The 12,575-nt window shown below is 36.2% G+C and overlaps 2 protein-coding genes across 3 annotated transcripts; both read left to right on the top strand.

Moving 5' to 3' along the window:
* Positions 1 to 1,297: 1,297 nt before the first annotated feature.
* LOC104240567 (O-fucosyltransferase 6-like) lies at positions 1,298 to 6,237 on the top strand. Its single transcript, XM_009795431.2, has 10 exons — positions 1,298 to 1,785; positions 1,897 to 1,956; positions 2,066 to 2,156; positions 2,360 to 2,436; positions 3,527 to 3,615; positions 3,720 to 3,903; positions 4,078 to 4,259; positions 4,617 to 4,719; positions 4,810 to 5,141; positions 5,306 to 6,237. Exons 1-10 carry the CDS (start codon positions 1,582 to 1,584, stop codon positions 5,691 to 5,693), a joined length of 1,710 nt encoding a protein of 569 aa, XP_009793733.1. The 5' UTR covers positions 1,298 to 1,581; the 3' UTR covers positions 5,694 to 6,237.
* Positions 6,238 to 8,021: 1,784 nt separating this feature from the next.
* On the top strand, positions 8,022 to 12,337 carry LOC104240566 (protein HIGH CHLOROPHYLL FLUORESCENCE PHENOTYPE 244, chloroplastic). 2 transcript variants are annotated; one of them, XM_009795429.2, is made up of 8 exons: positions 8,022 to 8,253; positions 8,566 to 8,807; positions 8,942 to 9,040; positions 9,235 to 9,429; positions 10,061 to 10,153; positions 10,232 to 10,327; positions 10,799 to 10,939; positions 11,990 to 12,337. In XM_009795429.2, the coding sequence occupies exons 1-8, from the start codon at positions 8,103 to 8,105 to the stop codon at positions 12,164 to 12,166; spliced, it is 1,194 nt and encodes a 397-aa protein (XP_009793731.1). In that variant the 5' UTR covers positions 8,022 to 8,102; the 3' UTR covers positions 12,167 to 12,337. The 2 variants fall into 2 exon arrangements, with proteins under 2 accessions (XP_009793731.1, XP_009793732.1); XM_009795430.2 differs by having other exon boundaries at positions 8,023 to 8,253; positions 8,569 to 8,807.
* Positions 12,338 to 12,575: the final 238 nt, after the last annotated feature.

Genomic DNA, 12,575 nt, shown 5'->3' with positions numbered 1-12,575 from the left:
GAAACATATTGAAGTTGATTGTCACTTCATCCGTACTAAGTTGGCATATGGCCTTATTTCTTTACATCATGTTCCTACCTCTTCTCAGCTTGCTGACATCTTTACTAAGTGTTTGACAGGTGCACATCACAGGTTATTGCTTGGCAAGTTGGGCGTGTTACCACCCTCCAACTTGGGGGGGGTGTTGGAGTTACCGGATATTAGTTATTAGATTTGGGCTTGATGTTAATTAGTTCATTAAGACTTGGCCCAGTTGTATTTATTGATAGACCCGGCCAATGTAAATAGTTTTTAGATATTCTTTTTGTAAGAACTCTTCAGAAAATGTAAAAGAAAAAATGCTCTCGAAGCTTCTTCTCTGAACATGAACCCTATATTCATTCTTCTCCATTTTTGTTCAATCTACAAACACTAACAGATGGGGTAAGTAATTTGTCTTATACATTATACATATTAAGTACATTTATTATATAGTTTCTATTATTAGATAAATTAACCTTAGTACATCTCTAGAAGGAATACTTTCCAGAAGGTATAGCTCTAGCCTCAGCTTTGTCTTTAAAATCGGAGACTATTCGACTTTTTATCCAATATTACTAAGCTAGCGTTTGGACATAGATTTAGTTGAAACTTGAAAAAATAATTTTTGAAGTAGTTTTGAAAAATAATTTTTGGAAATTAAAATTATGTTTGGACATAGATTTAGTTGAAACTTGAAAAAATATTTTTTGAAGTAGTTTTGAAAAATAATTTTTGGAAATTAAAATTATGTTTGGACATGCATTTTATTTGAAAAAAATTTAAAGTTTTATGAGTGGGAGAACAAGTTTCACCCAAAATCTACCCTAAACTAGATTTTGGGAACTTGAAAAATAATTTCAAATTTTTTTTAAAAATAAATCATTAATCTATAAACAAATAATATTTTTAAAAAAGATTTGAAAAATGTTGCCAAAATGTATGGCCAATCGGGGCCTAAATATATACTTCACTATATCTCACAAAGATAAACAATGAATATGTGAATTCACATATTAGAAATTAGGTGCGTCACTGTCGCACTTTCAACGAGGGAGTATATAGTGGGTGGAAACAAAGCAAAAGCACAGAAACTTTAGGCAAACAGCCGTACCTGGGGGAAAGTGAATATGGTGAATGAAGTAGACATTTTGATGCTATATATGTTCTTTCTTTTGTTCGGTACCCGCATTAATCCGGATTCGATCCGGAAATAACGCTTTCTATATTAAATATTTTTTATATTTAAGGGTTGAACTCGAAATTTCTGGTTAAGGGCGAGTATTTCCATCGAGCACACTATATATGTTGTTTGTCTATGTCATACGGCCAACCCCAAATAAAGACGTAATAGCTGCCGGAAACGAAGTTCCCTCTCTTTGGAAATGAAATGTTTGTTAGTAAACCACTTCCCACTATTTCTCTCTACCAAAATCATCATCATCAACCACTTCCTATTTTCTTCCTTCTACTCAACTCTCACCTATAGCCTATAGCCTATAGCCTATATACACTGTTAAAAAGCTACTTTGTTCATTACTACTAGTAGTATTTTATACAAATATGAAGAGGAGAAAACAACGCAGCCATGAAAAATTGTTTCTTGTACTCCAAATTATTCTCCACACTCTGATATTCAAAAGACGCCGCCGTATTCACCACCTCCTTCCTCTTCTCGCCGCCTTAACCGGTGGCATTCTTTTCTTCTTTGTGCTTTTTTCTCCGCCCATCACTTCTCAACACCATCACCTTATCAATCCCATCTGGGTATGTATCTACATAATAATATTATCATTCATTTCATCACCTTTTTCTCTTTTCTGTTTATCATTGTTCTGGGTCTGTTTTGATTTTTTTCTGTATTGTTACTGCGTTTAGTTCAATAACGGAACGGAGCTTCAGATGAACCTGCAAAAAGAACACGTCTTTCGCGTTCCGGTGAGCAAGCGTTACAGCTATATATTGCACTTTTGACTCTTTCCATATATACGTAAAAGATGGTTAATTTCTTTGTTCGAATATTTTCTTCCTGATTTTGAACATGTAGATGGGTGGAGGAAGTTTAAGCGGAGACATATGGACTTCTAAGCAATCAATATTATACCACGGCTGCAGTAATTCCAGCTACAAATTTCCAAGTGGGTCCATTTCAATTTTGTTTTAGCCTTTTTGTAATTATACACGATTTTTGTTGAGAAAAGATTCACCTTTATTGTTTTGTCTTCACCTTTGAATCTTGATATAGTCTTAAAGTTAATAAAAAGTTGACTGCTTTTGGTCTTCGAAACGTGTTCTGTACTGTATATTCGTCTGATGTGTAGCCTTGTTGTAACATTTGCAGGTGCAGATGTTAATACTCATCCCAATAGGTACTTGATGATTGCAACTAGTGGAGGCTTGAATCAACAGAGAACTGGGGTAATTTCTTTTTTTCAATATTCATGCCAATCTTTTTCCTAATTGAAGGTCAACAACATGGAGAGGCATCACAGTGAGAGATACTTGACCAAAGGTTTTATGTCGTTTGAATGTTTTTCCTTGGTGGATTTAATTCCCAAGTCACACCCCACTGCATTTAAGATACAGTTATACTTGCATTTTTGGTAGCTTTTATGAAAAAAGAAAACATTTCAGACTTAGGTAAGATATAAGTTCTCGGAAACAGCCTCTCTACTCCCTCGGGTAGGGGTAAGATTTGCGTAGACACTATCCTCCTGAGACCCCACTAGTGAGATTTCACTGGGTCGTTGTTGTTTTTGTTGTAAGATATAAGTTCAAGTGTTCAAAATTTTAAACCTCTAATTAAACCATGTCCTTGCGGATAACTGATGTTCTATGAGACCTCATTTAAATTGGGTAATTGCCAAATTTTTGGCATGGGTACAGTGGAAAAAGCAATTTGATTAGCATTTTAGCTTCTATCAAAATTAAGAAAGAACGAGAATATTTTCACTTGGAAGTTGGAATGATGATCTGGTGCGTAAGCACTTGTTATTAATGTTACCTGTAAGGCTGTAACATTCAACAGCATAGGGATTGCGAGTTGTAGCTTTTGAATACCATGAATGAATAGTCAAGAGAATTACGCTGGTCTGCTCCCTGATCCCATAATTTAGCAAAAGGGTCCCTTGTTCTTCCTACTTTTAGCCTTTACCATCAGTTTATCTTGTTTTAACCTCCTTCCTTTGACCTGACAGAAACTAATTAACAGCATCATTTTGATGGTTATTGATGCAGAGCAGTTAAAGAAATTAAGGATCCAATTAATTTACTTATTCGTGCTCTTTATATTTGTTGTGGTGGATCGAGTTTTCTGTTGACACCGACTTGTCTTGCTTACCTGCTGCCATGAATTAGCAAGTCCATTTCTGGACACTGTAAGAGTTTATATTAAACTAAAGATAGAACGAGCAGATTTTTGGCCCTGGGAACTCTATTTATTTTCTGTTACATTTAAGAGAATGCTACATCAAATTTGAGTTTCAAATCATATTTGTGCTGGATGCAGATTGTAGATGCAGTTGTTGCAGCTCATATCTTGAATGCCGTCCTTGTAGTTCCAAAACTTGACCAGAAATCCTACTGGAAAGATTCAAGGTTTTATTTGGAATAATCTTTGCACAAAGGCATTTTGTGAGCTATCTTTTTGTTTGTTAGTGTACTACAATTCATGAGGCTTAATCATTTCTTTCTTCGTGCAGCAACTTCTCTGAGATTTTTGATGTCGACCGCTTTATATCACACCTCTCAAAAGATGTCAAAATTATTAGGGATATTCCAAGAATTGGAGATAAAGTCATAACTCCATATACAACACGTGTTCCAAGGAAGTGCAATGCCAAGTGTTATCAAACTCGCATCCTGCCTATTTTAAAGAAAAAGCATGTAAGTCCTTTATAGATTAAAGGGGCATGTTTGCCTTATCCAGTGCATCAGAGCATGATATCATCCCATGACATGAAATTTGTGTACATCACATGATTCCCGCATTATACATGTATGTGGCAACTCATGCTGAAATATAGTATTTTATTGACTCTTTGCTTTGTTCTGATGCAGGCTGTTCAGCTAACAAAATTTGATTACAGGCTTTCCAATCGATTGGATATAGATATGCAGAAGCTGAGATGTAGAGTCAATTTTCATGCATTGAAGTTTACTGATCCCATTATTGAAATGGGCAGAAAATTGGTTGAAAGGATAAGAATGAAAAGCAAGCACTTTGTTGCCTTGCATCTGAGGTATAACATTTATCTCCAAAGATATCTTACGCAAATGTTCTTTTATTTGTTCATGATTTTTTTTTTAAAAAAAAATACTTCTATATCTTTCTTAAAAAAACAACAACAGCAAACCACTCGTACTCAAAATTCATTTTTGTTGCCTAGATTTGATGATGTAATAGAAAGGCAAAAGCTCAGCCATATCAGTGTTGCATATATTGTGGAATTGTTAAACTGGATTACACATGTGTGTTTTGGTGCTATTTCAGATTCAATGACATTCCTTTAGGATATGAATGTTGATTTTGTCAGTGACCTAAGTCAATATTCTAAATTGGAATATGCTTTGCTAAAAACTTGTTTACGACGTGCTAGGTTTGAACCAGATATGCTTGCATTTTCTGGATGCTATTACGGTGGAGGGGACAAGGAAACGAAAGAACTAGGTAAAATACGGAAGAGGTGGAAGACGTTACATGTGAGTCACTACTTATTTTAGTAACCATTAGTTTATATATTGCCCTTACTTATAGTTAATATTGTATTGCTTCTTTGGCATAACTTGCAGGCAACAAACCCAGATAAGGAACGAAGGCATGGAAAATGCCCTCTCACTCCTGAGGAAATTGGCCTTATGCTTAGAGCACTTGGTTTCGGTAATGATGTTCATATTTATGTGGCATCTGGAGAAATTTATGGAGGAGAGGAGACATTGGCTCCTCTTAAGGCTCTATTTCCAAATTTTTATTCCAAAGAAACAATTGCTAGCAAGGAGGAGTTGGCCCCATTCTCTTCCTTCTCTTCTAGGATGGCTGCATTAGATTTCATGGTTTGTGATGAGAGTGATGTCTTTGTGTCCAACAACAACGGTAATATGGCAAGAATGCTTGCTGGAAGAAGGTAAGCTACTTGGTGTTTTCGACCTGAATCAGTTAGCTGATTTGATAAAAAATTTATACGATATGCTGTGCCATATTCTTTACCAAAACGCCATGTTACATTATTTGCTAGTCTGTTAATCCGGGAAAGGGCAAAACTTCTGAAACATCCTTTTCGTGTTGCAGGAGATATTTTGGTCACAAGCCAACTATCCGCCCAAATGCTAAGAAGCTTTATAAGTTGTTCCTTAGTCGAAATAACATGACATGGGAAGAGTTTGCTTCACAAGTTCGAACGTCTCAAATAGGTTTTATGGGAGAGCCAATGGAGGTAAAACCAGGAAGGGGAGAGTTTCATGAAAATCCATCAGCATGCATTTGTGCAGATTCTGATGCCAATGATAGAGAAGATGCAAGTTTATTTGGAACTCATTCTATCATCTCTGAAATAGATACCGGTTCTTCTACTAATAGTGCTAGGAGAGATATGGTTGAAGTGACTGATGGTCAGGCTAGTGAAGAAGAGCAAGAATGGTCGGATACAGAATATATGGAAACTGAACTTGAAATTTAAGGAAGATGACTTCCTAAAGACAGAGATGCAGATTCAAGCAGACCTTATAAAACAGAACAGTCAGAAATGGAAGAGATTTTCTCGGATAAAAGACGAGTTGCAGTCGGGGCAGGTTCTCATTTTGAGTACTAGCTTCCATTGGTTGATACCAAGATAATGGTATTGAGCAGAAATTTGTATATAAGGCCAAGTGCAGATTAGGAGTTTAGTTCTCCAGTTTTGCTAGTTGAAGAGTACAGTTTTTAAGGCAAGAGAATCAACTGCATCATTCAAATTATATGCATTTAAATACACACACTGCAGGATGAGTTGGAAAAAACCAACTTTATACTGCATACGTTCTTGGAGTATTGATTGATGGTACCTTTTGTTGGCGTTTCATGTTTATAGGGTTTTTTCCTTCTTTTTTATTTTGTTTTGAGGAAAATTAAATTGTATATAGTACTCAGATTTTCCTTTGCATTTATTTTCGGCTCAATCAGTCATTGCTAGTTAGTCTAAATGTATTTCAACTGTTTATATACTAATCATTTTCCCACTGGAATTTTGAGGATATCGACTTGCTCATAACTCACATAGTCACATTCATGTTATGACCTGTGGTAAAATAGAGAGAAGCTACTTGTATAATATTATCGCAGAAGCCATTAATTTTGTTCTGTTTGTTTTCTTTCTAATAGTATTACTTTCTTGACGTTTACACCAAAAGAAAGTATTCATTTCATTAGGTCAAATTTCACAAGTATGATTCTGTCTACAATGGCCATTTCGGGAAGACAAGAGCTTTTAGTGCAGGTTTTTTTCTTCTTCTGCTACACATTTGAAGACAAAGTCCCTTTAAATTATTTCTATATAATTATTCATTTGTAATAACCTACAAAATTTGTTAGTGTTTTGCCCTCAAATTTTAATCTTTTAGGACTCTATTTATTGATGGAAGGCAAAAAGACTCTTAATAAATCACAACAATCTACACAATGTAATCTTTACGAGAATCATGTTTAGGGGAGATTATTCCCTAAAAAAATTTGTTTTCTCTTTTTATATTAGTGATAGATCATACGTAGGTCGATTGACCAAACCACAATAAATTATTTTGCATAGTTTAGTATATTTTTCCTTTGGCCAAATACATATACGGACTCTCAAAGTTGCCAGAAAATCCCATTTAGACACTTGAACTTAGCTTTGTTCCAATTGAACACAATACTATGTTCATAACCATATCTATTAGGCACAACTAGCTCAAAACTCAGGTCATGTGTTATATTAAGTGAAGCGCGTGTTTTTAAGCGCAACTGACGTGGAAAGCTAACTAATTAAAAGATGCCAACTATTTTAATGCGCCAGATCAGATTTCTATGTAGTCACCCCATTTAAAATTAAAAGACTCGTTCATTAGTCTCTCCCACCGTTAATTGAAGAATGGCGATTAGAGGTCCAAAAAATCCCTAGAAAAATACCATCAATTACCTTCGATTCTCATTGTATTTTCAGTTTATTCTCTTCGATTTATCACTGGGAATTAAGCTTACCTTTCTAATTTAAAACTGCTTTGACAAAGAAAAGAGGCAAGAATTAGAAAAAAATACAGAAGAATTACAACGAAACAAAGAAAAATTGGAAACAAGAAGATGTCTCTCGACCTAATTTGGAAACAATTGGGGTAAAACTAAGCGAAAGGGAATGACATTAGGGTTTATATAAAATTGTGTGGGTCTAAATAGATATATATATTTATTTTGTTTTTAAAATATTATCGTTAGAGTCCACGTATAATAACATTCACGCGCTCAAATGTTGTGCGACCCACGTTATGTGCCACGTCAGCTAGTTGTGCCTACTAGGTATGGTGATGAACATAGTATTGTGTTCAATTGGAACAAAGCTAAGTTCAAGTGTCTAAATGAGATTTCCTGGCAACTTTAAAGGTTCGTTATGTATTTAGCCTTTTCCTTTATACTCTGATTTATCGTCCATTAAACTTTATATTATTAGCTGTCGTATGCATAATGTTATTTTAATCCCAACAAAATTAAGGATCAAAAAATAAATAAATTATACTTAATAAATGGTTGACTTCCAATTCTTGAAAATAGCACTAAAAATGTACGTAGCTGTTACGAAACAACATTTTCTCATTGTAATGAAATATCACTTTCAAAAGAATGAAGGTAGTAAGTAGTAGAAAGTGAAATTGAAGAAGGTTGAGGGTTTAAAGTTTAAAACCCGGGAAAGCTGAGGTGGAAGGCGGGGAACCATACATAATCACTCAATCCATAACCAAAGAATAAGATAACGACGTGGCTTCTTCTTTGTTTCCCATTCTATACCAGTCTACTTTTCATCAGTTATACAGTTGGCAACAATTCTTGCCCAAATCTCCATTCTTTGATTTCTCACTCTCTAATGGCCTCCACCCTCTACGCCCAGCTTACCACCCCCACTAAACTTACTCCTCTTCCCTCCCGCAAGCTCTCTTCCACCTTGTCATGGCGCACCATGTTTGATGCTTCTACTCTTTCCCCTCCCAATTTTCCCATCATCAGCACTACTAAAGGTAATTAAGCTTTCCCTCTAGTAAAAGATTAGCTCGTACCCTCTCTCTGTGTCTAGGGATTCCTGGGGCATGAGTTAAGCATATAGTTGATTGCTCTTTCTTTCGATTGAGCGTTGGTACTTTTTTTATTTGGAAACAGTCTCTCTAACTTTACAAGGTAGGGTAGGGATAAGGTCTGTTTAGACACTAGCCTCCCAGACTCCATGGTGTGGGATAGTAGTGGGTATGTTGTTGTTTGTTGGTATGTTAACAAAACATGATTCCAACATGACCCACTAATTTTCTTGGGTTTATTAATTTCTTTGGTGACAGTAGGCAAAAATTGTTCGGTACCTAAGGTGGTGTGCAACGCTCAGGCTGCTCCAGCTGCGGTGAATTTAGCTCCCGGAACACCAGTGAGGCCGACTAGTATACTAGTTGTGGGTGCGACGGGTACATTGGGAAGGCAAGTAGTTAGAAGAGCACTCGACGAGGGGTACGATGTTAGATGTCTGGTCAGGCCTAGGCCTGCTCCTGCTGATTTTCTTCGTGATTGGGGCGCCACTGTTGTCAATGTAAGTACAAATACTCCCAACTACTAACCCTCTTACTCCCTTCATTCTCGTCCTTGTTATTCCAGATTATTCTGTTTCTTTAATTTTAAAAAAAAAAATTGTGTAATTATCAAGCTAAACTAATTTCTGGACAGGCGGATTTAAGCAAACCTGAAACAATTCCAGCAACATTGATTGGAATCCATACAGTTATTGATTGTGCTACTGGACGTCCTGAGGAGCCTATAAAGACTGTAAGCATACCTACTGGGCCGAAAAGGGGGTGAATAATTTACTTCAAATTATACTTAAGGTTGTCATTAGAATGAAAATTGCTCTGATTATTTAACTGTCTTGATAATTGTCATGCTGCCACTACTTTTTTCTCTTATTTACACTATTGTTGTTGTGGCTTATCAAGCTTATTTACTTTAGCCATTCATTTTAGGTAGACTGGGAAGGAAAAGTTGCACTTATACAATGTGCTAAAGCCATGGGCATTCAAAAATTTATCTTTTTCTCCATTCATAACTGCGATAAGCATCCTGAAGTTCCCCTTATGGAGATCAAACACTGTACAGAAAAGTTTCTCCGGGATTCAGGCCTCAACCACATCGTAATCCGGCTATGTGGCTTCATGCAGGTATCATCCTCTAATGATTTTATTACTCATGCTAACAGTATGCCCTATATTTGTACATTTTAACCACAATGCTGAAACAAATATCATTGAATGTGAAAACTCTTTAAAGGTATTGCAATAAGTTAGATTCATGAAAATATATTGGTAAACTTATTGAAAATAGGAAGCATTTCTTAAGCTCAAAAGATGTACAAATCACGAACTTAATGATAGGGCATCCTAAATGGACACCTTGGAGTGCAAAAGCCTATCAGTATACTAGTTGAAGCACTAGATGTTGCGACTGGAAATTCATAATGCAAAAGCAGAAAAGCTTGTCATGTTATGTTCTTATTATTGACAAAGTTGAGAGGTTCGTTTGAGTTATGAACTACTACTATGTACCTTAGAAAGAGAACCTAGGGTACTGCGAGCATAGGTATGCCCTCTGTGATTATAATGGAGTGCTCGTTTTGTTCTTATTCATTAACTCTTACCGATTGGAAAAAAGACACAGCTACCGCTACAATTAGTTTTTGAACCAACCGATAAGGTGTTCTTTCCACAGATATTTACTTTTGCCATGTCTATTGTTCTTTAGTCAAATTATTCATTGTCTTAGCACTTTAAAAGTTATTTTCATTTTCTCCAGGGCCTTATCGGTCAATATGCAGTGCCTATATTAGAAGAGAAATCTGTATGGGGAACTGATGCTCCCACTCGAATAGCATACATGGACACCCAAGTAAATTTTCCACTTAGTTTCTTTTGAGTCTATTTAACGTAATTGATAAATAGTAATTCTATACTACATTGCTTTCAGGATATTGCTCGCTTGACATTCATAGCTTTACGCAATGAGAATATTAATGGGAAGCTTCTCACTTTTGCTGGGCCTCGGGCATGGACAACCCAAGAGGTAAGAAGGATGTCCATTTTAATCATTACTATTAGTTTCCTTGGCAACTTACAATGTAGCCTTTTGTGGTACTTTTTTTTTCTGGAATTGGGGTAAGCAACACAGGATGCTGTTAATATCGAAAGCTTAATTAACTTAAAACCAAGTTCATTTTGAAGCTTCCTTAGGAGTTAGGCCATCAACTTTCTGCTAAAGATACTCTAGATCTTTTATATATACTAGACAGTAAGAAAAAAGTCAATCCACGTCTTTGAAATTACAATATTGTTTCCCATCGTCAAACCATTACTAATTATTTTGAACTTAGATACCCTAACTCTTGAAGTAAGTTTCCCAAAAAGGCTAGAGTAAGCTCTTTTTCCTTTCGTTAACTACTTTTTTGTTGCTTTTTCTGTCTCTGTTATTCTCTCCCTTTAATCCTGTTTGGGTGGTGTTTATGACCTTCTTTAAAGTAAATACTCATTGCATCAGGTGATAACATTGTGCGAGAGACTTGCCGGCCAAGATGCCAATGTGACTACAGTGCCTGTCTCAGTTTTGCGATTGACACGGCAGCTGACTCGGTTGTTTGAGTGGACGAATGATGTTGCTGATAGATTGGCATTTTCAGAGGTTGAAACTTCTTCTAGCTTTACATTTTGTAGTTTACATCTTTGTTTGCGGGGCGTTTCTTCATTAAAAAATGCAATCTGATGCGACTAGAACATCAATCCTGTCTTCTTGTTTCGGCTGTTCATTATATCTGCTACATCATCTCTTTTCTTCGACTAGATCACTTCCTTTCTTCTAGTTGTCGGCGATGTTCTTTCCAAAAAAATCAACCTACTCTTAAGTTCAGGGAAAAGATACTCTTTTAACAACTGTGGAGTTGGGGTGACGGGGAAAGGATGATGTCTTAGAATAAACTACTCTTACTATTCTCAAAAGTTAAAGTTGTTGTCATGTGACTAGGAGGTCACGGGTTCAAGCCGTGAAAACAGCCCCTTGCAGAAATGCAGGGTAAGGCTGCATACAATAGACTCTTGTGGTCCGGCCCTTCCCCGGACCCCGCGCATAGCGGGAGCTTAGTGCACCGGGTTGCCCTTTTTTTACTATTCTCAAAAGGTAACACTTTTAAAAAATGAGGAGTTTGGATGAAATTTTAGAATGTGCTATTCTTAGTGTCCGTTGAATAGATAATTTTTTATGCAGATTGTATTCCATTTGTTCCATCATTCCTTCGAAATTTAGCTGCCACGAAATTTTTGCTTGTTACTTTGTTTCCATGTTTGACAAATCTGCATCATAATAAGTAAAAGAATTAATTGCACGGTTTATCATTCAGATTCTGGTGATATTTTACCAGAACAGCTTTTGATTTTTAATTAGCAAAGTCATTCACATTGAGGTATAATGCTTGTTTTGATTGATTTACTTGATTTCCCAAATTCCCGTTTCCATGAGAAGTTACTCAAACTTGCTTGAATCACAGCCGCACTGGCACTTTTTATTAGTAAAGACCATGTCGTTTTTCGTATGCAACAGCTTTCTGATCTGTGACTAAGTAGTAGAAAATAATATAATACGGGATAAACTCATGTACAAATTGTGCATTTCCCCCTTGCTGGAGTGTTAGATGGCAAAAGACAGCTCTAATGTTTTCGGTCTGGTGGCAATTTTCAGGTTTTGACAAGCGATACTGTCTTCTCAGTTCCTATGACTGAGACATATAGCCTTCTCGGTGTGGATGCAAAAGACGTCAGTTCACTGGAGAAGTATCTGCAGGATTATTTCACCAACATACTGAAGAAGTTGAAAGACCTTAAGGCTCAATCAAAGCAAACAGATATTTTCTTTTGAGAGGAATACTTGTTTATGTTGTTGTAAAAGTAATATACACTGTGACAGGGATACATCAGCAGAGGCATGCTCCTTTTGGAACTTGCAATCTTTCTTTCTTTTTTTCCTAGTTTGTTCCTCGTGTATTCATGAATTTGTAAAGGTTATACGATTTATTTAGTTACCGTGAAAGCCCAAGGAAATCCGTAGAGGTTATACGAGTCAGCCTTATATTGTTGACGTTCTTTCATGTCTTTCATCAGATAATCAATAGTCAACCGGAAACTATTTCGGCCCCACGAATAATTGTAGAAATCCTCTTCTGTGGAGGCCAATCTAACTGTAGTTTCGGACACACCAGAGTTCGAATTCTTTACCAATAAAATACAGTGGACAAACCAAATCAAGCATAATGCATACTTGTATATTT

This window comes from Nicotiana sylvestris, chromosome 1 (assembly GCF_000393655.2).
Source record: "Nicotiana sylvestris chromosome 1, ASM39365v2, whole genome shotgun sequence".
Taxonomy (NCBI): Eukaryota; Viridiplantae; Streptophyta; class Magnoliopsida; order Solanales; family Solanaceae; genus Nicotiana; species Nicotiana sylvestris.
Note: the sequence above shows the minus strand (reverse complement) of the source record. Positions and strands in the feature narration are given on the sequence as shown.